Genomic DNA, 25,598 nt, shown 5'->3' with positions numbered 1-25,598 from the left:
AGTCATTGGCTGGGCTGCGCATAATGCAGATCAATCTACATCATTGCAAGGCCGCCGCCGCCGAACTACTCCTGTCCCTCACGAACTCGGAAGTGGACATTGCCTTAGTACAGGAGCCATATATTTATAAAAATATGGTTTCTAGACTAAAGAATGCCCAACTTTGATGGGGGACAAGGTGAGAACATGTATAGTAGGTAAGAAGAGCTTAAATTTAATCTTTCTATCTAATTACAGCAATGGTGACATGTGCACTGTGAGGCTGGAGCACACGACGGGGAAGGCCACCCTGCTCTCCTCAATCTATATGCCCTTTGAGGAGATGGATCCACCAGGCACATGTGTACGGAAGATGCTCGATGAAATGACAAGCACCTGCAACGTTATCTTGGGATGCGACGCAAATGCTCACAATTTTCACAAACGCTGCTAGGTTTCGAAAACTACTATCCAAGGACCCGAAGTCCATCGGTAGTATTAAGAAGCAGGATGGAGCGTGGACGGACTCAGGTTCTGAGACTCTAAATCTCCTAGCCGAGACTCATTTTCCGGGTCGTGATGACACTCGGCCTTCTGCCACTCCGGATCTGGATCTCATTAACAGGGTGGTTAACAGAAATAAGATACGATGGGCGGTCAACACATTCAAGACGTATAAATCGCCAGGACCGGATGGAATTCTACCGGCGATGCTTCAATTTGCCTCGCCAAGTATTTATCCGATTCTTGAGATGATTTATACTGCGTGTCTGACTCTCTCGTGTGTTTCGGATCTATGGAACGAGGTAAAAGTCACTTACATTCCCAAAGCAGGGAAACCAAGCCACTCTGCACCAAAAGACTATAGACCCATTAGCCTATCATCCTTTCTCCTCAAGACTCTCGAACAACTGATCGAGCTGGAGATAAGGAGTCGTATAGACACCACCTCTCTCAGCAACTCACAACACGCATACATAAAAGGCAAGTCTGTGGAATCTGCACTGCACGAAGTGGTAGACTATATTGAGAGGAACATGGAAAATTCAAATTTTACGCTGGCCGCCTTCTTAGATATAGAGGGAGCCTTTAACAACGTTAAACTTGAATTCATAAACCACTCACTTAGGGAAGTTGGCATTCCTGATACCCTGACATATTGGACAGATAAAATGCTTAACAGCAGAATTATAAATTCAAGTGTGGGGGATACAAAAATCAGGAAAACGGTAACTATAGGCACACCTCAAGGAGGGGTGCTTTCGCCGTTACTATGGCTACTGGTAATTAATATTATATTGAGGGAATTGGACGGGAAAGGTATCAAAGTTGTAGCTTACGCGGACGACGTGGTGATATTGATCTCCGGAAAATTTCCGTCTACAATCTCTGAGCTTATGCAAAGAGCCTTACTGACGCTGTCACGCTGGGCCAGGGCAAATGGTCTTGGTGTAAATCCAACGAAGACGGAAATGGTAATGTTTACTAGGAAGCGTAAGTCGGCGTCTTTGTTCCACCAACATTGGATGGAGTGCAACTTCACCTATCTCCCGAAGCAAAGTACCTCGGCACAATCCTGGACTGTCAACTACGATGGAAAAGGAACGTTGAGGAGCGGGCGAAGAGAGGAATGATTGCACTCTATTCATGCAAGAACTCCATTGGGAAAACCATCGACTATACACTGGTTGTATAACACTGTGGTGAAGCCCATCTTGTCCTATGGCTCTCTTGTTTGGTGGAACTGTCTGAGCCTCAAGTCGACATCTAGTAAATTAGACAAGGTACAAAGAGCCGCTTAGTTACAGGAGCCAGAAGGAGTACGCCACAAGCAGCTCTGAACGCAATGCTGTACTTCAAGCCTCTGGGCCTTAGCATTAAGTGTCAGGCTGCGCGTAGCGCCCTAAGGCTGCATGAACAAAAATTCTGGCGGAACTGTACCTTTGGGCATAGTAGTGTTCTTAATGAACCAGGTATAGCATTGGACAAACGCGCTAAACTAATCGATTATATATCACCAATCCTTAGATTTGACGATGTAGATGTCGTTATTCCTAGTAGAGACGACTGGAAACGAAGTAACGCTCCTCTGGACGGTCTGGCCTTCTATACAGACGGATCCAAGATGGAAGAAGGTACTGGGGCAGGCGTCTACTGTGAAAGGTTGGGCCTTGAGTTGACCTACAAGCTGGATAGTAACTGTAGTGTTTTCCAAGCTGAAATCTTCGCGATCTGTAAGGCAGCGGAATTGATAAAAAATCTGGATGCTGAAGTCGTTGAACCGGTGACTATATTTGTGGATAGTCAAGCGGCTCTTAAAGCCATCAAATCGTGTCACATCAAATCCGAAGCCGTCCTCAAGTGTAGAGCAGCTCTGGAAGAACTTAACCATAGCTATCGGTTGTGTTGGGTACCAGGACATTGTGACATCTTGGGTAATGAAAGAGCAGACGAACTAGCTAGACGAGGATCTCAATCCACCGATCTAGAAACTGATGACTCAATCAAACCACCCATATGTCTTTTCTATAGGAACTTTGAGGCATTCTTTGACGAAACAGCCTGCGAACTTTGGCACAACGAACCTAGGTGCAACGTGTCAAGATCAATTTGGCCGACTCTGTCTACCAAAAGAACGCACTCACTATTGAACCTGAGCAAAGCTGAAATTAGAGTAATGACGGGAATCATCACTGGTCACTGAAACATCAGGGCTTTTACTAGTAAATGGGATCTTGATGCAACTGATTACTGTAGACTCTGTGTTGACGAGGAGGAGACGGAGACAATTGAGCATCTCCTGTGTCATTGCCCAGCCCTGGCTTACAAGCGAAACAGACTAATGGGTTCTCATTTTCTACCGAATCTCAGCTTCTTCTCAACAACAAAGACAGATCTGTCTTTGGTCTCTTCTCTTCGCTGTATCTCTTCTAGTGGATGATCACAACGGACCTAACCGGTCTCAGAGTGTTGTAGTCACACAAGTGACTGCACATCCCCAAACCTAACCTATTCAAACCATGACCTGTGGGTCGATTCACTATAAAATTTAAACAATTCTCAAATCGATAAAATATTATAACGACAAAATAAACAATATTTCAATTCTATAACAGTTTTTAACAACAATTGTTAAACATGTTAATAAACAACCCCAAAATATTCCAAGTTACTTTATCGACAAACATTTTTCAATATTGAACATGCCTTGTTTTGTTCTGAATGTATTTTATATATGTATTTTGTTTTCAAAATGTTCAAAATTAAAAGCTTTTTGAAAGTTTATCGACAATTTCTCTACATTTTTACAGAATAACATTTTCGTTACTGCAAACGATTTTATGTGTAGACAAAATTATCGATTATCGGATCGTTATAAGTTACTGAATCGACCCACTGGAATGCAAAATTACAGCAATTTCGCCTTTAAAATGGGAATCATCATAATACCTAGAATGGCGTTATGCCAAAACACAGATCAACTTTGAATATTTTCAGCCATGCTATTTTTACTCTCCCAGAAATGCTTCCTAAACTATCAATACCAACCATTATAAGAGCAATGTATAGGTAAACGGAATAACAAATCTAATAAACATACATATTATTTTCTGAAATGACTTCGACATAGGTCAGAATCTGGACGAAGATCTAGCCTCGTTTGCTGCATATTGGCCCAGAACAAATTTGGGTACAACTAGATTTATATTAGAAGTTTCCATACAAAAACTGACTGATATTTTACTAAAAAGTTCAAACCGACTAACTTAACGCTGGTAACGCTGGTAACGGACTTTTGAACTGGTAACGCCAGTTCAAAAGTCCCTGTTGAATTTAAATTTAATTTTCAATGTTAATCAATTTATTTACCTAGCCCAAAAGGGTCAACAACCAATATCTATCTAAATCACAAATGATTTTCAATGTTTAGCCACCATTCAATCACATCATACACACTGTGTTTCGGCAAATGAGTGTCGACTGTCTGTGGCAAAGTGATGGCAGAAAGCAGTTAACAGCCTTTTAGCATAAATGTTAACATATAATTTGCGAACACAGATTCAGATTTCTAATTCACATTTACTCAAGTGTGTGCGTTGGATTCATTCTAATGCCAGTAGCAGAGGCAAATGGCAAATGGATTTGGCAAGTGAGTGCGTGGGTAGTGTATTTACCCAACCACTATCCTCAACGGAATGAAGACTACTACTGGCCAGTTAAGAAATATTTCATTATAAATTCACTAAATCCGTTGCTCACATTCAGTCGTCTGTGCATCTTGGGTATTCATTTGCCAACTACAAATGCCTTACAAATGGACACAACTCAAGAGATTTCATCATTAAATGATTGTATATGGCCAGATATTACAAATTACATACAGAGAAACGCGTACACAAGATTATGAACGTCAGAATTTGAAAATAGCATTGTCATCATCATCACGTCGCCATATCATTCATTACTATGAACTATAAAGTAACTAACTAACGGTTATTCTTGTCAGTCGTGTATGACGAACAACTCGCTCGTAAGTGATAGACAAGGCTACTGCTTATGCTTCTTCGTATTCTTCTTCTACATCGGAGCATTGTTCAAGATGCACTTACCAACTATTAATTTACAGCTGACATCAATCAAATCACTCTGGCATGTCAAGTCCACAGCAGTATTGTAATTATATTGGGATAATTTAACGAAAATTTCCATGAAGCTAAACTCTGACCAAGCATCAGCATAATCGGCAAATGGAAATTGTCTCAGTAATTGTTTTATGGCGTAAATAATGCCAAACTGTAATGAAAAGACAAACAAATTAGATAGAATGAAAAAATGCAATTAGTTATTGAGACAATATTCAATTTCGTAGATTTAAACAATATGGTTTTATAAAGTTTGCTTTAGACATTTGATCTAATTGATACCCCATACTTATAGCTAAAGTGCGGAATGTATTGGAAACTAAATAAGGGGTTTTCATAGACAGTTCCGTAGAATGACATTATGCTTTGTTATTGATATAATTCAGATATATTATATACAAAGAAATCTATGTGGTTTGAGAACATACGAAATACGAAATAGCCAAACTTTAACATTAAACGTCTTAAACGCTATTAAGAGGAGATAACCAGTATTCTTGAAAACAAAGAGTGAGAATTCATTTGTTATATATCCTCTTTGAATCTACAACCTATGTTCCAAGAGCGAACTCTTCCAAAACAGAAGAATATAGTACCCCTCTCTGATAATCTTCAAAAGGTAAGTCTTTTAACAATTTTAACATCCTCATATCGCTATATTGGTTGAGGTTTAATATATATAATTATCAGTTCGATTAACTCCTTCCTTTTATATATATTTTTCCCATTAAAACTAACTTCTTAAAACTATCGACATTTATTTGACTTTAGTTATATAACTTACCTGAACATTTTTGTCTTTAAGTGACATCAACTTATTGCTGAGACGATATAAAACTTTGGACAACACCGTTTGTATGGCATCCTTGTTGGTTGCTATTGTACCACCAACATTACTATCCAACGGTGTTGATACATCATCATGATTACGCTGTTGGTACTCTGGATTGAATAAATAACGCACTGCGGGTGACATATCCTTAAAGATGCTGTACTCGAAGAAGCTTTGTAACATTCTCAGATTATCACAAAATGTGCGATGCAAAATATTTTCATCATCTTGACTAACAAAAGGAAAACGCTGTTGTTGTTGATCTTGGCCATGTGAATTAGAATGTTTGGCATTTTGGATAATAAAACGACACAAACATTTCGATGCACATTCTCTGACACGAACATCATCTTCAGCAATCAATTGTAAAAGTTCTTCAATAAATGAATTCTGTAAAGATGTCGGGATGAAGATATAGACAGACATATTAGAAGTTGTATTTGAGAGAAAATAATACGGAAATAAAAAGACATACGGGCAGGCATATGGAAAAACTATTCTAAAAATTCTATTCGGTCAGTCATTGATTTCGTTTCTTATTAAAAATACAATCGACTATTTACCCAGGGTTTTTTTCTTGCAATACTATTTCATTGCAGAGTTTCATGGAAAAAAGAGATAAAGAAAAAACTTAGTATTAAGTAAATCAAGTAAATATGTTTATCGGCATATCCTGATAGTTGGTTGCATAGCAAAAACCATTTACATTCATATGCAGAGAGAATGCATTATTGTACGCTGTTCATGAATAAAGTTTACATAGGAAATATTTACTTTTTCTTCAAAATAATACGAGTTTTTCACCCTGACCAAGTGATTTTTTTACAAATACCCTTTTATTTATGCTTCAAGGCACAAAACGCCAATAAAAGGATACAATTTTTCTGTATATTTACCAAAATAAATTTGCAATAAAAACATAAACTGAAGTAATAACGAGGTAAACTCTTAAAGTTTAGCAGCATTTCGTTACAACTATTTTGTCATGATAGATACCACGATTAAAAGTAAATTATATTAAAATAAAAAAATTGACAACTGTGAATACGAAAATAAAATTAAAGACCAAATGGTCAAAGCATTTATTTTATTTGTTTATCCTTCCCACGCCACTCCCACCCGCCCCTGCCAACCGAGGAGAACGTACACCCCAAAATCCGGATTATTTATTGTTATTATTCTTTACATAGAGAATTACGATTCATGGGTCCCAGGAAGCTTTAGGCTTGTCTGTGGAACCTATATTGAAGATCATTTTCTAAATCGGGAGAGATATGGTTCGAAATATTTATAACAACATCGTTTTTAACCAAATATCGATTAGATCAAATCACAGTTGTCAAATCTATTTAAATAGTTTGCCTATGATTTTATATTGATTTCGACTGTATTCTAAATATTTGAAACCGTAGTATAACTATTCTTTGCTAGGTGTGGTTGATTCCAGTTTAGAGATGTTAATGTTAAATAACTGCCAATTCATTTGGATATATTTTTTTTTAATTTTCAAATTTTTATTATTTTATCTTATCCCAGAAATACAACATTTCAAATCATTGGTGATATTGGCAAATGTTTCAAAATTTAAATTTCAGTATAATATCATATTCAAAAAAATCCTTAGAGCTCGAAAGCACCTAAAACAATGGGAAGTCGTTTGAACGGTATATGGAAGCTGTATATAAATGTTTACAGGCTAATTTTTTGAGGGTAATTCGTTTTTCGCTATAGATGATTCTAGCCCATTATTCTAAACATTATTTTTTATCACCGAATTTATTTCTCTTTGGGACCTCTTTTTAATTTAAATTTATAAAACTAATCTCCACAAATAATATAACTAATTTAAAAAGTAGAATGTAGTAGAATGTAGTAGAATGTACTACTTAAAAGTAGTAAATCCCTTTTTCATCCATCTGGATATTTGAAAATTCAAACAGTTTAATAGTTATTTGTGGAATTTTCTCTCTTCTTCTTTTATCAATTCAAATATTCCGAAAGGGAGAAATAAATAAAGGCAAACTAAACAAATACAACAGACACACACACTCAGAATATGTATATAAAAAATATAATAATAACAACACTAACCTCTAAGCTGCAGACAAAATCAGTGCCATCAACATCATCATCCTCCACCACCATCATGTTGGTTAACCCTATACTGCAACAGCAGCAGCCGCAACCCAATTGACAGCCGTCTGAAGATGTTGAACAACAGCCATTGCCTTTGATAAAGCAACATCTGCTGTTGTGGTTGTAGTTCTTGGTATAGTTATTTCCGTAATAAGAATGTAGTGAAGCATAATTTAAATTTGAAATAACTTCGGCATATTTATTTTGGACCAACCAATATTTGTTGTAGTAACACAGACGAAGTTTATTCAATAGCAATTTTGGTGATATGAAAAGTAAGTTGCTGCCACAACAATGACTTGCCGATGGAGATGTGGAGCAACAACAACATGTTGCCAATAATGATGCGGCGGAGCAACAATCGTAGGAAACGGATGCAGCAGCAGCAACACCACCATCGTTACTCATAATGTGATTATTGGGGGTTACGCCATCATTGCCTTGTGTAGCCTGACTATCATTGTTGTTGTTCTTGTTGATATACGCTTGCAATTGAAAATCATTCAAAAGCGCAGCTATAATCCCATCATTATCGTTAAAGTGCCCTGAAATACACTTTAGCTTGGTGCTCGATGCATGAATAGCAGCTTCGGCGGAGGCAGCAGCAGTACAATTTTCTGGCTTGGGGCAATGTTGTTGTTCCTTGTTGTGCATCGTCGTTGGTTCTTTGTGTTGTCTTCCATGTTGATGACGATGATGATGACATGCGACTTGTTTGTGTCCTTGTACATCCACTCCTACACCCATAGCTGTTGTAGTGGTCATATATTTAAATAACACATATGGAAATATTTTATCGAATGTATTCAAAGCCTGTATGACCACTGTGTGAATGTCATCTTGTAAGCCCTGGAAGAAAAGGAAAGAAGCAAAAACACACACCCAACAACAAGGAGAAGTGGATAAGTGAACAAAATTGAACATGCCAAGAATGTACAATATCCTTAAGAAATGCAAATGAATGTATGTGTGCGTGTGGACAACAACACACAGACATGAAAATGAATTATGTCAGATTGAATTTCCGCAAAGGCCAGAGCACATGTTGTGACCTTTTCTTCTTCTCGGTTTTCTTCTTTTTTTCAACTCGTAGTCATTAAACGATATAAAACGTTTGCTTTGCACTCAAAATGATCGTTCTTGAAAATGATTTTTAAAGGCACTATGAAATATTGAATTTATGCAAACAGGAAATCCAAGAAAGGTTTGTTTAAAAAATCCGTCTATACATGTTTTTTTGTAAACTAAAAATTGAGACTGGATTCTTTTCAAATTTGGATAATTTACTTTAAATGTTGCTAAAATTGCAAATATGTAGATGTATTCTTATTAAGGTAGATATGGTAATAGGTATATATTTGGGCAGTATTTATAAATGCAAATTTGTATGTCAAGAATATACGTTGTGTTACCAGCTCTGATTGATGTAAATATTGACTATCCACAATCTATGTTACTCTGATAACGATATGATGCAATGTTATGCGAGAATGTTATCAAAGAATTTGATTTCAATTCTTATCAGGATTTCTCAAAGGTCATAATGTACTATTCCATTTGCGAACTATTCAATTTGATTTCCACAATTCATTTTCATATTACACTTTATATATTTTACTTACCATACACAATATAGCCAATAAATATTGTAAATTTATATTCGATTTTCCAACAAGTCCAGCTTGATTGGATCTACAATAATGACCAATAATATTTTGAACTCCAGCACGTAAAATTGGATCTTCGTGATTATATAAATATAAAATATCCTGCATATATTGTATGCCACCATTTGTAGTTGAGGCACCATCAACAACATCATTTTTCTTCAAATTGTTGTAACGATTGGATTTTCTAAACGTTTTTGTTCTCTTCGGAGGTCTTGGTGGTGTCATTTCTGGTGGCGTATCTTCGTCGGCTTTTGTTATTTCAACAAACCCTTTTACTTTTGTGTCGACTCCGATAATTTCAGATGTAGACAATTTATCTTTCTTGGTTCGCATAATGGGTGAACTGTTTGATGTTTCTTCGGTTTTACTAAACAATACTGGATCTGCACTTCTTGTCATTGTTGTGGATGTAGTGGTTGCAGTAAAATTGAAATCATTTGAACTTTTACCAAAATGATCATCGATAATTTCCAAAAGTGGCCCTTCATTGTTGTCGTCAACACGAAACACATCCAAATGAGTAAAAGAAGATTTTCTAGGAACGTCTGAAGCCAGAGACGACTCTACAGTTGTAATCACCTCTAAATGTTCATAGTCTTGACCAATATTGGAACTTGAATCACTTGGGATTTGCAAAGGACTTTGGCGATCGATGGAAGGATCAATTGTCGATTCAATCATAACTTTTTCTATTAATTTCTCGGATTGCATAAATTTCAAGGATATTTCCAATATTTCTGGACGCAAACGTACACATTGTGAAATGACGTTCAGGCAAATATTTTTTATTGAAACTCTAACCGTAGAATCATCGTAGAGACCCTTTGGATTACCCGCCAACAAAAATCTGGCAGCTATCAAACGAGCTGTATATGTAACTAAGGGTTGTTCATGGGCTGTGCCAATATCAACTGGAATTAATGGCATTTCCGAGTTATCTCTTGTAGACGATGGTGAATTTAGGAATGGATTTCCTGAAAAAGAAATTATTAGTCTTTCGATCAGCAGTATAAAAATATCTCTAAATATGTACTGTTTTTCTTTAAGGGCGTCACATTGGGTGTATCATTTTCATTTGGTCTGACATCTGTGGTACTTTGAATATCAACTGAATCCAGAGAACGTATTTCTCCCATAATGGCCGTTGAAGGTGTGGGAAATGTTTTACTGGATTCTGGAGACGAATCCTCAATAACATCCACTTCGGTGCCGGTGCGTTTAAGGGAGCTTACATTTGAGGCCAACGATAGAGAATCAGCCGTAGTCGATGGAGAAATTACATTTTTCGAAGCACTAGATGAAGAACCACTGGGTCGAAATAATTTCGTAACAGATTCCGATGCTGCAACAACAACAAAAAAGCAATTTAAACAAAAAACTCTTTCCTCATGTATTCGCAATTCCTTAAACTTTAAAAGTGTTAACGACAAGCATTCATACATTCATCTACGAACATATGTAAGTAGAACATAAACTATTAACACACAACAGACTAGCACAGACATGCAAAATCATATACGACATACGTTAAGTAAATATTTTTGTAAATGTTCCATTTCGTTACGAACAATGACCAAAGACAACCCAAAAAAACACACAACAAAATGTATTTCCTATACGTTTAGCATCATCGAAAGATGCCGGAAGAGATGTTCGGTCAGCGACGATGATCATCTTTAAAATAAACAACAATTACATTTTAACATGCAACATCCTTTTTGTGGTTAAAGTTTTGAAAGCAAAACAGCAACAACAAGAACAACAACATATGGAAAAATGAAATGGATAACCCACAAATGTTCGGTTATACTATGTAACGGATGCATGCAATGTGTATGAGGCATATGTGGGAATGAATGGAAAAAAATTATGTTTAAATATAAATACGTTATGAAAATAGAACAAAAATATATTTAAAAACAAAAGTATATTAAAAAAACAATGATACTAACGGACTGGTTTTTCAAGTTCTCGGAGAAAATGTAGATCCACTGTTTCATATTTTGAATAATTTTGAATATTGAGTTCTGACATAGATCTTAATACGACTTTCGTTTACAAAATAATATTTGTGTACCATTTACCACACTGTGGTACCAGGTATTATGTCTACGTGCATATGTAGCAGGCAATAGGAAACGATATAGACCCATGGTTCCTTTTGAGAATATGCTTAGAATCACTTTCTGAGTCGATGTATACATGTCCGTCCGTCTGGCTGTCTATATTAAATTGTAAACAAAGTGCAGGTCACATTTTTATCCGAATGAGATGAAATTTGGCACAGATAATTTATTTACCTCATTATTTGAAAATTATATATATATAGCTCCCACATATATTTTCGTCCGATTTATAGTAAATGGTGCACCAAAGGGATAAGATTAGGCCGATTAACACGAAAATGCTTACAACGTGGTGAAGATAAGATAGCATAATGAGTGCCACCGTTTCTCCGATTGCGACGAAAGTTTACACAAGGTATTAAATTAAGCCTCAAATATTGCGTATTTTAATAATTGGTGTAAAGTTAATTATGCACCAAATAATAATCTGGTATCCAATTGGGATCAAAATTTGCCCAGTTTGATTTATATGATGTTGTTCCATTCTACAAAAACGACGCGAAATCTGGCCTAATGGAATTAAATTTTGTATAGGTTGCCGAAAACATGTGTTTGGATTGGTTCACATCCACGTCTGTTAGGATGCATACCCAAAGTGGTAAAGGTTATCATATTGTCGTCCGAATTTACTACTTTCCTTACTGGTTTGTTATTGCAAAATAGTCCAGCGTAATACCAGTTTGTTGTTTTATTTTGAATTCACTTTTTATTTCTCATTGATTGGTTTCTGAAACCGCTGCCACTTTGAAGATTGTTTCGCCGTTTTCAAATTGATCCAAGGAAAACTTTCCTTCTAATTTATTAGCTTTTTTTCCAGTTACCTACATACATTTGCATTGGAAATCTGTCTGGTGTTAAATCTTCATTCCTCACTTTTTTTCGAAATATGATGATTTCCATAAAATACGAATGACATTTTTCTGATAGTCAAGTATTAATATTTGAAAATTACTAGACTATCCTCGTACAATTGTTTTATATCGAAGTGGAAAACTTTAAATACACAATATGGTATCGTGTAAATTGCAATTGCCTGCATTTCACAGTTTCGTTTTAAGAAACTGTTACACAAACCAATAAACACGACATGGTCATAAAATCAAATATGATATTGTCTATAGGAAAATAGTTATATATTAATCCATTATTTTTGGGAATAACTTTAATTGAACTAAAATCAATTGAAAAAAATACAATTGCACAATGTGTTGTAACCCGAAACGGTACCTAATGGTGTGTTTGAAAAATGCGAGCCTTAAAAATGTGATTAGATACTATTGTTATATTAAAAAGGCCATGCCTAAAAACGAAAAATTGTGAAACGTTGTGATATATATTGTTTTTTTTTTTTTTTTAATTCATCTGATAATATGAATTCAACTATAAAATGTAGAATACAATAATAGTGCTAATCTGTATTATTCAGGAAAATTGTTATAAATATAATAACATACCAAGGACTTTGAAAATTACATTAAGAATTAAAAATAAAAAAATAAATATAAAACATTTATAATTTTTCAAAAATAAAATATACCTAAACTTACTAATTTAGTGATAATTATATTTATAATAATTAGTTATCATGTGACATTGTGTAAATTAAGCTATTTATAAATGTCATTCTAAAAAATAAAATTACGATATCTTCCTTCCATATAATTTAAATAGTGCGGAATACAAATAATTTCAATATCTAATCAAAAATGTTTATTAGCATGCAAATAATGTGCAATTCCATTTTATAGATGCAACAAAACAAAAAAACAATCTTTGCCTAATTGTATATCAATTGTGTTGTCTAAACATTACTAATTTCATGTCAATATTACATCATTAAGAATAGATTCATGCTAACAAGAATGGGAATCATCGAATACATCGTGTTCCATCATCTATACATTTAGAAGATAAACAATTGTTTGCGTATTTACCTGCATTGAAGTTATTAAAGAATGTGGTAAATGCATCACTACTGCTGTTGCTTGATTTTGTTGTCACTGCCTCATCCTCCTCCATCACTTTTGTGCTACCTTGTTGATCATCATTGTAGTCACTGTTCGAATGTACACCTTGAACTACCAAACCTCTGGAGATGTCAGCCTTAAATTCAATACTATTCAGAGATTCATTGTCTGTGCTGCACAATTGAGTTGACTTTTCATCATCTGACGAAAAGTTGACAAGAAATTTTTGTATATCACCCGTACCACCGCCACTACCAATATCATCCTGCCGCTGTATCTTTGAAGCCGCCGAACCATCAACAAGGCCGGAAATAGTTTCGTTGATTACACTTGAAGAGGTTTTTGTGGTGAAATCAATGTTCCCTAACAATGAGGGCTGTGTGTGTTGCGAATCATCATTCATTTCAGACAATGTTGTAAAATCTCCATCATCGTCATCCTCATCGCCATCATCATCAACGTCGTCGTTGGCATTCTTGTTGCTCCTATTAGCAATGGCTGTCATCGCCATCATCGAGGATGCTGTTGGTGGCGGTGCCCCATCTTCATCTACATAATCAATATCGACACATTCACTAATGCTGCGAGCCGTATGTCTTTTCGAGCGATGTTCTACACCGATGCCAGATGTTTTCGCTCCTGTATTCGAATGCTGTTGTCGTTGATGTTGAGGTTGCAATAGGATAATATCGCTGGATGTTTGCGATGCTGTGATATCTTTTTCGGAATATAACCGCAAGTAATCAAACAGACACAAACGCACGCACGCACACACACATCCCAAGATATAGGCAGTCGAACGAACGTTAGAACACACACAAAACACGGAGGCAGACAAAAAGAATGGAATAGGAAAAATAGTTGCGAAAGAGATTTTAATACAGCGAATAATACCACTCATGTTGTGTGAGATTGTGTTGATTCGAGTATGGGAATAGGTGTTTACCAGATACAACAATATCAACAACAAAAGAAAAACCAAAAATTCCAAACATGGATATTTTAGTCAATGCAAATTACGAATTGTTATTGGGAATATGTATTAAAGGAAGTGGGATTACATTGTATTCATGTTAGTTGGAAATGTTCATATATATAAAAAACTGAATGTGAAAAAATCCAATAATCTAATAGTTAATATTTAGGAAGCGCGAAACTGTATGTATTTTAATTAACTTGTTTTTGATAAAAACAGCAACAATCAAAATAATAGATCGGCGATTAGTATACGAATGACACGCTTGGATTGAGTATAGAAAACTGTATCGAAGGTGGAGCTGGGGAAACCACAAACGTATTTATTAATCTTCGAATATTTGTAGTAACGTATTAGACGGCCCACCCTCGGAATGTCTACTTAAATTTTAAACAATTGAAACCGGCATTATGTTCAGTCCGGTCGAATTTTTAAAAACGTTCAGGCCTATTTCAAAACTTGAACTTTTCAAATTGTCTACAAAGAGGATTTTTACCCCACTTTCATATACTCAGCTTTGAAATATTGGGGCTATATAAAATGGCCTTAATTCCAAACATGTCAGGAAGAAGTTGTTTACCTAACAAGATCCCATGAAGTTGTAAAATGTTTTTTTAGACTTGTATTTCGAAACATGGAAAAAAATGTTCAGGCTTCAAAACCGGAATGCGATACATTTATATACGAGACATTTATATGGAAGCTATGTCAAAACATGAACCTGTATAGTAAATTGTTAACAACTTTTTCTCCTTCCGAGAGTTACCATGTACTAATTGGGAGTGGAATTCAAAAAAATAGTTCGACTCGATGTTTAAAAAATGTTCCCAATATATACAAATAATATAGTTTCAAATTAAAAAAGTATTTTTAAACTTAAGATTCTTCTTCCAATCTACTTCGGTTGGAAAATGCTACTTGGACTTTCTAACAGTAAGTATACATACCAATGTATACTTACTGTTATAAAGACCAAGACCAATGTAAATTAGATTCATTTTTTATTGGTACATAGTAGGATGTCAAGTCTGCCAACAAAGTTTTATGTTATTTCCCAATTAAAAAAAAATATTTACTATTGGTCTGCTTTTGGTTATGCATAAAATTGTTTTTAAAAATTAATTTTGTATAATACTTTGACTACGTTCCCCTTAAAACCACATAAAACAAATACATTTATTAATGAAATAATACACAAAATGGTTTAATATGTTTTTTTAATGTCTAAGCAGATGTGTTTAATGTTACTTATATGAGTAGTTAGCATAAGCTGAACATATACTGCTGGACATGTGTGAGTTAGTAGTAATGTTTCTTTCTATGACTTGGCTGGAGTATTCAAAAATATTGCAATACATACCTTCGGTTAAACAAATTCTATTCACAGATCTGTCCACTTCATCAAATAATTCCGCACTAAATATCTGATGTTTTAGTGTGTTTTTGTTTCGTAGTAAAACGGCATGTTTTAAATTTTTATCATTAATCCATTGTAGCAGCTGTGGTCCAATGTGAAGTGTATTTTTCGAATCTTTGGCGGAAATACCATCCAGCGATTGTAGTATCGTATTTATCACTTCCAGTGCGGCATTTATATGGGAATGTTGGGATGATGGTGTTGAACTAACTACATACAAACAATAATCGTATATTTCCAATAATTGGCGAGATTCCTCAGAGTTGTTGGTTTTTGAAGATGTCATTGTGGCAAATGTATCGTCATTATCATTGTTGTCCAAAGTCAAGCCTTTGATGACAATAACAACTAACTGTCGCAAGAAACCCAATACACCAATAACAGTATTTGGTTGTTGGTCTGTCAAGAGGATTTCTGAAAAGGAAACAAATATAATTGATGAGTTTTGCATAAATAAATTAAATTTTCTTCAACTTGACATACCCAAAACTTTATTCAGTGCATATTTGGCCATTAACGGTTTGTTGCTAGCATACTCAATAAGACTAATACAATTTTGAGCTGTGCATCGACGTTTTACAGCACAATCAGATCCAATATTTTCTATGAATGCCTAAAACAAATTAATATAATTTTGTCAATTGTTTTTAAATAATTATAATGTGAAATTTTATACCTCAAAAAGTTTACAGGTTTCGCTGTCGGTTAATCCATGTTGTATATTTTTACCAAATTTCACAACAAATTCACTTAGTGTTTCTTGCAGTAGAGTTTCCTTACGCCGGCTTATGACTTTTAGACATGGCCAAAGATTTTGTGCATACCAACGTACACTGTGCTCACGTATACGTGGAGCATAGTAACCAAATATTCGTAGACATATACGCAGAGATCTAAAAATAGAGTATAAATTAGGAAACAAGTGTAGTTTAGGGCCCCCTCCCGGATCCTTTTGAAATTTTTACCACATGTAGTCCTTGGGGCCCTGATTACAGCAGTATACTTTTTTCTTGTGGAAATCGGTATTTCTGAGATATAGGCCTCCAAAGTTCCGTTCGGACCCTTGAGTTTTCTCGTAATTTTTTAAAATTCACTAAGGCAATATGGGTATCATTTTAAAGCATTTGAAGCCCTGATTATAAAAATATAATATCCATATCAAACAAGTCCATACTTCCTGAGATATAGGTCCTATGGACAGATGGCTACACCGGCTACGCGACAGAATCCTGTTTTAATTAGAATAGTGTTTTTGGGTAGCCGACCTTCGGCCGGGGATTTAAGACTTTCTCCTATGGACAGATGTCAACACCGGCTACGCGACAGAATCTCTTTTCAATTAGAATAGTTTTTGAGGGTAGCCGGCCTCCGGCCGGGAATTTAGGATTTCCTCCTATGGACAGATGGCAACACAGGCTACGCGACAGAATGTATTTAAGCTTTAAAATGATACCCATATAGCCTTGACCAATATTACACAATAACAACATGGAAGGTACTTATCGAACTTTTGAGACCTATATCTCTGTATGGACTTATTTAATATGAATATTAAATTTTTGTAATCAGGGCTCCAATTCTTTAAAATGATACCCATATTGCCTTAGTGAATTTTAAAAAATTACTTGAAAATACAAGGGTCCCAACGGAACTTTGGAGGCCTATATCTCCGGAAATACCGATTTCCGCAAGAATTACTTTATAATTATAATATAATGATGCAGCTTCAGCACTTTTTGTTTAGAGCTGTATATCTCAGTACTTATTCAACAGAAAACAAATTTTTGGCGCGATAACATCCATTGTCGAAGGTATCCCAATTCCAAAGCTGCCCCCAGTCTCCCCTTAATGAAACATTGGAGGTTACCATATATTCGGTATCATCCTTTAATTTTTTCTCTATATATTTTGAAAATTGTATATCCCTATGTATGTTTTTTTATAACATTCTGCAAGAAAACTTAACGATCTTCGTTTCCTAATTCAAATCGTCTTACCACCCTAATATACACATTACATTGTTTGTACACTCATTGCAAAAAAAGAAAAACATTAAGAACCACACAAAATATTTCACAGTGCGTCATCATAATTACCTACCTATGATTACCATTCCGCTTTATCTCACCATATAAATCCATTAAAATGCGATGTGCCCTTGTCTTCTCCAACACCCGAAATATTTTATTCAAATTCTCCTCGGCATGGACACGACATGTTGGATCCAAATCTTCGCAAAACAGCAATAGAATATTGGTGGCCTTACTACAAAATGTGGCATAATTGAGATGGCCATGCATCAACGGCGAGGTAATACATTCCGAAATTTTTTGGAAGCAAGCAATTTTCTCCTTTTCGCTATTCGGCCACCGGAAAAGGAAAACAAAAATTTGGCAATTAATTATTGCAAAATTCAGCCATACCCAGATTTACCTGCATTCCGTATTCCGCAATTGATCCACAGCCTCCGTAAACGTATTCACAATATTGGTTTTATCCATTGTGTGGGGGGATTATTGGAGTACTGTTGTGGTCCGCTTTTTTCCCTTATAATTGGAACATATTAGGCCTTGTTTCCTGGTGAAATTTTGTAAAATTCTGTTTTTTTCTTTTCTTTGTTTTTGTTTAAAGTTTAATGCTTCTTCTTACGTCGGTCACATAAAAACTGACACTCTCAGTGAATTGGTATGCGAATGAGCCGAATGAAACAGACGGGGAACCAAAACAATCCTTCTTCTTATTTAAGCTGGCTGAACAAAACTGTGGTATTCAAATAGATTGATAACACAAAACATAAAATAAATGAAATATATCAGCTGATTTCAGAAAATAGAATATAAAAATAAATACACTACACAAAAAGGTGTACACATATACATAAACCAAATATGGCTGGCTTTGTCTAGTTGGCACATAATTAGATTATAGATGGCGTTAAGTATTTTTTTTATCGAATTGGGGAATTAAAATCAACGGTAGAACATTTATATGAATGTTACCGAAATACGTCGAGCGTACGAAATTTCAAGTTGAACAATTTCAACTTTGACGGAATGAATTTTTATTTTTTCATTTGTTGAAAATAGAAACAAAACACAATGGAAATATGAAATTTTCAATAAGAATATTAATTATTTGGCCAAATTTTATAATTTTTCAAGTTTGTTCCTCGATTTTGTTCAGTTCGCTAAAAGACATGGGCTTGACGTATTTGGCCAATACGGACGTACAAAACATTTTGCCATAGTGGGGAAGTTGAATATATTTATACGCCACGTTGGAATTTAGGTAACGTTGTAATAATGTAATAAGGTAATTTTGATAATAATGCAGTAAAAAGTTTAAGAAGAGAAAGCCATTTTTGTTTGCATTCTCTTAAATATTGTTTCAAGTTTTACTACTTTTTACGTGCAGGGACGCTTTCAAGTAGAAATTTGTAAAACTTGGAAATTCTTGATGGTAAAGGAACAAAGCTATTGTATAATAAGCCAAATAATAGGGTGGTTGTCATTTTGACTAATTTATTTTGTAAAATCCAATAAAACTACCAAATCTTGTACAATCAAGAATAGTTGGCATATTCTGGAGTAGTTTTAAAAATTTGGATTTGTGTTGAAGAACGATTTTCTATCAGTTTCACATTTATTTACTGCAGTCGCAATCGCCGATGAAACGATTAAAGGACCGGCGAATGCGATGGTCGTTATAAAATATTTGAGAACATTTTTTTTTATTTTGAAAAATTTCGACTGTAAACTATTAAGTGTGAAGTGATTTACTGACTTTACGATTCATCAAAGCCGAGGGGAAACGGCTAAAGCTGGAATCTTAAAATTTGGGGTAACTAAAGCACGAACAGTGCTAAATATGGTAACATTTGTATTTAGCGAACCGGTGGAACAAGAACTTTCGTGTTTAGAGCCATAAACTTTAAATTTGGCATGTAGAGAAGGCCGAGAAGGCCGAGAAGTAGATTCGATATAAGGAGGTGGTTTTGAATGTCTGTACTCATGTAGATTGCCGAAAGCAGCCATTTTGACCGTTTTTCTTGGACTTAGTACGAAAGGTAACGAATGGCACTAACATTGTTGCGATCAGAATTGGAACTAAATGGTACTAAAATGTTAATATTGTGTATGTGTTAATTAGCTCTTCTGTCATATGCAGTTTTCGCTAACGAAGTAGCGGACATATGCTAGTATAAAACTAAAATCGTAATGAACGGTTGCCAACTAATAGTAATATAAATATTCAAATGAAAAATTATACATCGTAACATAATAATGCCCGATTTCATTCGCTTTGAGTCGATATTGGTGCATACTGTTTGAAAATATTCCATTTTTGGCCTTCGAACACCCTGGACTATTCCATTTTATTAAAACAATTTTAAAATAAAACAAGTATTTTTTATAATATTTTCATAGAATTGTTTTTATTGTAAAAAGCTCAATTTATAATATAATATAATATTATTGCAATCTACATTTCGTTATACAAATGATAAATTTACAAGTAATCACTAAAAAAGAAAACTAATACAAAATAAAGAAAAGATACACATGACCAAAATTTTAAAGACAAAAATAGCGGATACCTCTGTAATTGTGACATACAAATGCAGATATGTATGTATGTCTTTCGAATTCGTAAAAAGATAATTTAAGGATGTATTTTTGTATATTGTTTTTTTCTGTGTTAAATATACTACTTACAAATTATATATTTTTGATAAAAAAAATGTTTCCCCATAATAAATGAAAAATAAAATAATATTCTAGAATATTATTAACTTTTCGTTGAAAACGGTATTTTTTAAATAATTGTGGAATAAAAATGTAATAATAATATTTATAATAAGATAAAAACGTTTGTATGTATTACGAAAGAGACAAAAGCTAAGGAAGAGAAACAAACACTAATCACAGTCCTTTTTGGAGTGTTAATATAGAAAACAAGTGGGCGGGAGAAAGAAAGAAGAAACATAATGATTGCAAAATAAATATCTGGTCGAAGAAGGAGTCAATATAAATTTCGATTTTCAAAAAGTGTAGAAAGGTGTGTTGAAACCTAATAGTTCGGAATTGAGAAATTTGTTATAATTGTAGGATAGACAAAGTGAAGGAAGTATAACAATTGACAGGGAAAACTTTTGACAATTTTTATTAGGAAATATTTTTTTGTTTTGCTGTTGTATGTACACTTTGCCTTACACATATACTTGTTTATATTTATAATATATATAGAGAGACATTTAAAACCTTAACCATAATTTGTCATACAAAATATTCTTTTTTAATATATTTATTAATGAACTGGTTCTAATTAATTAAAATGTGAAAATAAACAAATTCTCTGATAACAAAATAAAGGCACTTTTGTGACAATATTTGTTGACTTTTTTCTTATTGTTTTTTTTATTCGTGATGCTTAAATATCGGATGAGTGATGAGGGCTGATTTTTTTGACGAAATAAAAAAAATACACAATGCACCTTAACCTAGTAAATCTAGCTTAAAACTGATTACTTCAACTTCTTAAATGTTATTTTCTTCGTCATCTTCGTCTCTTCGGCTGTGTGTGCGACAGCAGTAATACAAATTACGACAATAATAATAAAAATAATTATTATAATAATAAACTTTAGGACTTGTTAACTTATTTCATTAAACAAAAAAAATTATACTAGTTTGTTTTTGTTTTCTCTTTAGTTTAACGATAATTTTTACAAAATTCAGGCTTTTGTAAAGAGAAAAGGGACAAGAGACATAATTTTAGGATTTTTTTATAGGACAATACTTCTAAATGTGGGAGGAGCAGAAAACAGGGATCAAATAAATTAAAGAACAGTTAAGTGAAAAAAGGTAGAGAGACAAACAATGTGAAAAGGAATCTTTAAGTTTACAAAAGCCTTTTGTCAGGTTATTTAGAGACCCTCTCTTGCAGGATAAAGGCCCCTCTTAAACGAAACGAACATTTTAATTTCGTTTTGTACGCAGCACCACTAATGTTAAAATTAAGAATCCTAATATCCAGGCTAAAGTACTCAGGAAACCGGTGTACACCTCTGTTTCGGCAATTTCCCATCCTCGTGTTAATATTGAACGCAATGATGAGGTGGCCAGGGTCAAAGGCAGACACAAGGAAATATATCTGGAAAAAATTATTGAAATTAGTCAAATGTAATGGGGAAAATATAGAAAAAACTTACTTCAGCACAATTGGCATACCCTCAATGGGCCAAATAACACCGGACAGCAGCAGTGTTGGATAGAATGAACCCAAAGCCAATTGAATGGCATTACGTTCAAGTTCACACACTGCCGAGATAAGGAAACCGAAGCACATACCGCAAAGACCTTGTAGCAGTGTCAGTACAACGACCCAAATCAAATCACCATTATTGGTAACACCAAAGACCACCAACATAAAGATGAGCACCAATGTGGTTTGGCCACACATTACCACGAATTGTGTCAGCACATGGGAGAGTAGAATTTCACTTGGTGCAACACCAGCTACCCAGGAACGATCCAAGAGACCCTAAAGTAAAAATAAAACAAAATAATGGAATTAATATAGGCTGAGAAAAAGTAAAATAAATTTAAAAGGTTAGAGTCTCTTAATACGAGATTTTTCAAAAAGTAAGCAGGTCATTTTTAGTTTCAAAAAATTCGTTTGAGAATCAGAGGTCATAAATGTTCTTAAAAATTTAAACCTCGTACTTTGGTGAATTTTTTATGATTAATAAAATGAACTTACTTCAGTACGTTCAATAATCAATGCGGATGAAGTCAAAGCAACGGCCAAGAAGAAAACAATGCTAAAAGAACAAAAATCGTTATATAGTCTAGATTCCAAAAACCCCTCCCCCTCTGTCAAATACTTACGTCAATATAACACCAGGTGCTACGAAATCAGTAAACGATGGATTCATTGTACCATAGATGGGTTCCTTAAATTGAATTGGAACATCACCCAATTTTGGATTATTACCACACTGACCCAATAGACCCATGGCAAAGTCACGATACGCCAACATAATATCACGATTAAGCATTACACCAATCTGTTGATTCGACATATCCAGCCAGACTTTAATTTCCGATTGATCAATGGTCTCATCGTCCGAATCACGACCTACAAAACGAATAACCAAGCTATAACATTTGAATCTTAGTTCCCTGGCGATAACATACCCAAGGCAGCTCTGGCAGTAAAGGCATCTGTGAAATTTTCCGTTATATAAATGGCACCCCATGCATTGCCCAGTCGTACCGCTTCTTTTGCATCCTCTATGTCCGTGTAATATGTCTTGTCCACACTGTGATTTAGATGATTTAAATAGCGACAGCCCAAGTTGGTGAAGTGGCAACCATCATCCCAGTAACATGTTTCCTATAAACAAATAAAATAAATTAATAATTTGTTATCAATTTTAAAAATAAAAAAATAATCCTACCGTATTATTCATTTCACCATTAACAATAGCCAAATTCAAACCAGTTGGATCCCGACCAATGGCCAAACAGAACAGAATAACCTGCATAACCGGTAAGGCAAAAATGAATAGCATCACACCAACATTACGCCACATACGTAAAAAGTTTTTGTTTAGTAAAGCCTTGATTTTGCCCTTGGTTGTAACCTGAACGTGTAAATGGAAAGAAAAAAAAAAAACAAAGTTAAAATTTTTATTGCTATTGTCTTGCCATTAATTATTACTAACCTTGCACAAATTGGCATAACAATCCTGACAGCTTTCTTCATCATTGGGATTCTTCTTGTTTGGTGGAGGTTCATAGGGTTCTTGATTTAGCTGTGCAGCGACAAATTAATTAAAATTATTATTTGAGTTTTTTGTTAATGAGTAAAAAATAATATTTTTATTATTATTAATCCTGATATTTGATTTTCCCAATAAGGTCCTAATTATATTAAATATGTGATAATATTTATATAATATAAATTAAATATAATATAATAATAATTATATTATATTATAATTAAATAAAAAAATTATAATAATATTTATGTAATAAATTTGTTTTCATGTATCGTAACATATAAATTTGTGATAATTTAACTTAGATTTTCTTTTTTAGTAAATACCTTAATGTCTTTCTGAGTTCTCTGCCAGAGAGAATAAAGGGCAAATAAATATTTCGAAAATAGAGCAACATAAAATATAAAAAATACAGGACACCGTAAAAATGTTATAATCATCCTACAAAAGGAGTTATTTAAAATTGGGATATTTGAAGGTTATAAAAAAATATATGGGAGGTCTATTCCCTAACCGCACTATTTATATAAAATGTATTAGGTTTTTAATAAAATTAAAAAAAAAAAAACTACAATATAAATATATAACAGAAGCATTCTTCAGTATTTTTATATGTATTGCTTATTGAACTAGTAAGGGAACAAACTCTCAAAATCTGAAGTTAAAAAATAAAAATATATAATTTTATGGATTATATTATAGAATCCTTTATATATATTATTTTGCGTTAAGAGTAGTTTAAGACTAGTAGAGTTGTAATGGTAAATTTAAAATAAATATTTATAAGTAGGGCTATTTAATTTATAATGGTTGACATTTATAATTATGTATTTGTAGCAACATACTTCATTTATTTAAGAAAATATAATTCAAAGATCATAGGTTCTGTTAAGTTTTTTTTTTTTTTTTTTTTTTTTTTTGCCTGGCGTCATCAGACATTTTAATTGGGAAATTGGACTTTTGTTAATATAAAGGTACTTAGTACTGTTTGACATATGAACATTTGTTGTACTGTTTAAAATAGCTTGAAAATAAATTTAATAAAAAAATAATTTTTCACGCGACCAGATTTCACCACTTTATCACCTTAAATCTTTGTATATAACACTCTGAAAAATTGTGGTAATGAATTCAACCGTGTTGATTTTCGGCCAAATACGAAGGTCAACAAAACGGACGTTGTGCCACAGAACATTGATACCGTGCGTTAACTTATAATTAGACCTCGGATTTTGCATATTTGCATATTTTTTAATAATGAAGATATCGAAATTCTGATTGGACACAAATTCGTTTCAAAGGATTTAGAATTATTTGAAGGGTTCATATTTTTAATTTTTTGCATATTTGCATATTTTGCATATGCACGAGATATGCAAAAAATATGCAAATATGCAAAAAATATGCAAAATATGCAAAAAATATGCAAAATATGCAAAATATATGCAACATATGCAAAAAATATGCAAAATATGCAAAATATATGCAAAATATGCAAAAAATATGCAAAATATGCTAGGTCGATATGCAATAAATATGCAAAATATATGCATAAAATATGCAAAATATATGCTAAAATATGCAAAAATATGCAAAATATGCAAAAAATATGCAAAAAATATGCAAAATATGCAAAATATGCAAAATATATGCAAACATATGCAAAATATGCAAAAATATGCAAAATATGCAAAAATATGCAAAATATGCAAAATATATGCAAAATATGCAAACATATGCAAAATATGCAAACATATGCAATATATGCAAAAATATGCAAACATATGCAAAATATGCAAAATATGCAAAAATATGCAAAATATGCAAAAAATATGCAAACATATGCAAAATATGCAAAAATATGCAAAATATGCAAAATATGCAAAAATATGCAAAATATGCAAAAATATGCAAAATATATGCAAAATATGCAAAATATATGCAAAATATGCAAACATATGCAAAATATGCAAAAATATGCAAAATATGCAAACATATGCAAACATATGCAAAATATGCAAAAATATTCAAACATATGCAAAATATGCAAAAATATGCAAAATATA

At 33.7% G+C, this 25,598-nt stretch overlaps 2 protein-coding genes across 3 annotated transcripts in view; both read right to left on the bottom strand.

The window, feature by feature from the left end:
• Window positions 1–18,251, bottom strand: part of LOC133333280 (uncharacterized) — a 53,437-nt gene extending 35,186 nt beyond the window's left edge. Inside the window, exons 1-11 of the mRNA XM_061541594.1 lie at window positions 18,180–18,251; window positions 17,847–18,104; window positions 16,423–16,639; window positions 16,230–16,359; window positions 15,690–16,160; window positions 13,321–14,070; window positions 10,294–10,602; window positions 9,213–10,234; window positions 7,546–8,439; window positions 5,407–5,844; window positions 4,590–4,773 (exon numbers count right to left, since the gene is read on the bottom strand). Of these exons, the coding sequence (XP_061397578.1) occupies window positions 4,590–4,773; window positions 5,407–5,844; window positions 7,546–8,439; window positions 9,213–10,234; window positions 10,294–10,602; window positions 13,321–14,070; window positions 15,690–16,160; window positions 16,230–16,359; window positions 16,423–16,639; window positions 17,847–18,104; window positions 18,180–18,247 (4,741 nt within the window). The 5' untranslated portion in view covers window positions 18,248–18,251. The remainder of the gene's footprint in view (window positions 1–4,589; window positions 4,774–5,406; window positions 5,845–7,545; window positions 8,440–9,212; window positions 10,235–10,293; window positions 10,603–13,320; window positions 14,071–15,689; window positions 16,161–16,229; window positions 16,360–16,422; window positions 16,640–17,846; window positions 18,105–18,179) is intronic.
• Window positions 18,252–21,714: 3,463 nt separating this feature from the next.
• LOC133333284 (ABC transporter G family member 23) overlaps window positions 21,715–25,598 on the bottom strand; it is a 39,160-nt gene continuing 35,276 nt past the window's right edge. For both annotated transcript variants that reach the window (XM_061541598.1, XM_061541599.1), the window contains exons 6-12: window positions 23,476–23,565; window positions 23,209–23,394; window positions 22,946–23,144; window positions 22,637–22,886; window positions 22,509–22,569; window positions 21,958–22,289; window positions 21,715–21,899 (exon numbers count right to left, since the gene is read on the bottom strand). In XM_061541598.1, the coding sequence (XP_061397582.1) occupies window positions 21,725–21,899; window positions 21,958–22,289; window positions 22,509–22,569; window positions 22,637–22,886; window positions 22,946–23,144; window positions 23,209–23,394; window positions 23,476–23,565 (1,293 nt within the window). In that variant the 3' untranslated portion in view covers window positions 21,715–21,724. The remainder of the gene's footprint in view (window positions 21,900–21,957; window positions 22,290–22,508; window positions 22,570–22,636; window positions 22,887–22,945; window positions 23,145–23,208; window positions 23,395–23,475; window positions 23,566–25,598) is intronic.

Source organism: Musca vetustissima, unplaced genomic scaffold (genome assembly GCF_032173495.1).
Source record: "Musca vetustissima isolate MV318-11 ecotype Yass unplaced genomic scaffold, APGP_CSIRO_Mvet_v1 utg3344, whole genome shotgun sequence".
Classification (NCBI taxonomy): domain Eukaryota; kingdom Metazoa; phylum Arthropoda; class Insecta; order Diptera; family Muscidae; genus Musca; species Musca vetustissima.
Note: the sequence above shows the minus strand (reverse complement) of the source record. Positions and strands in the feature narration are given on the sequence as shown.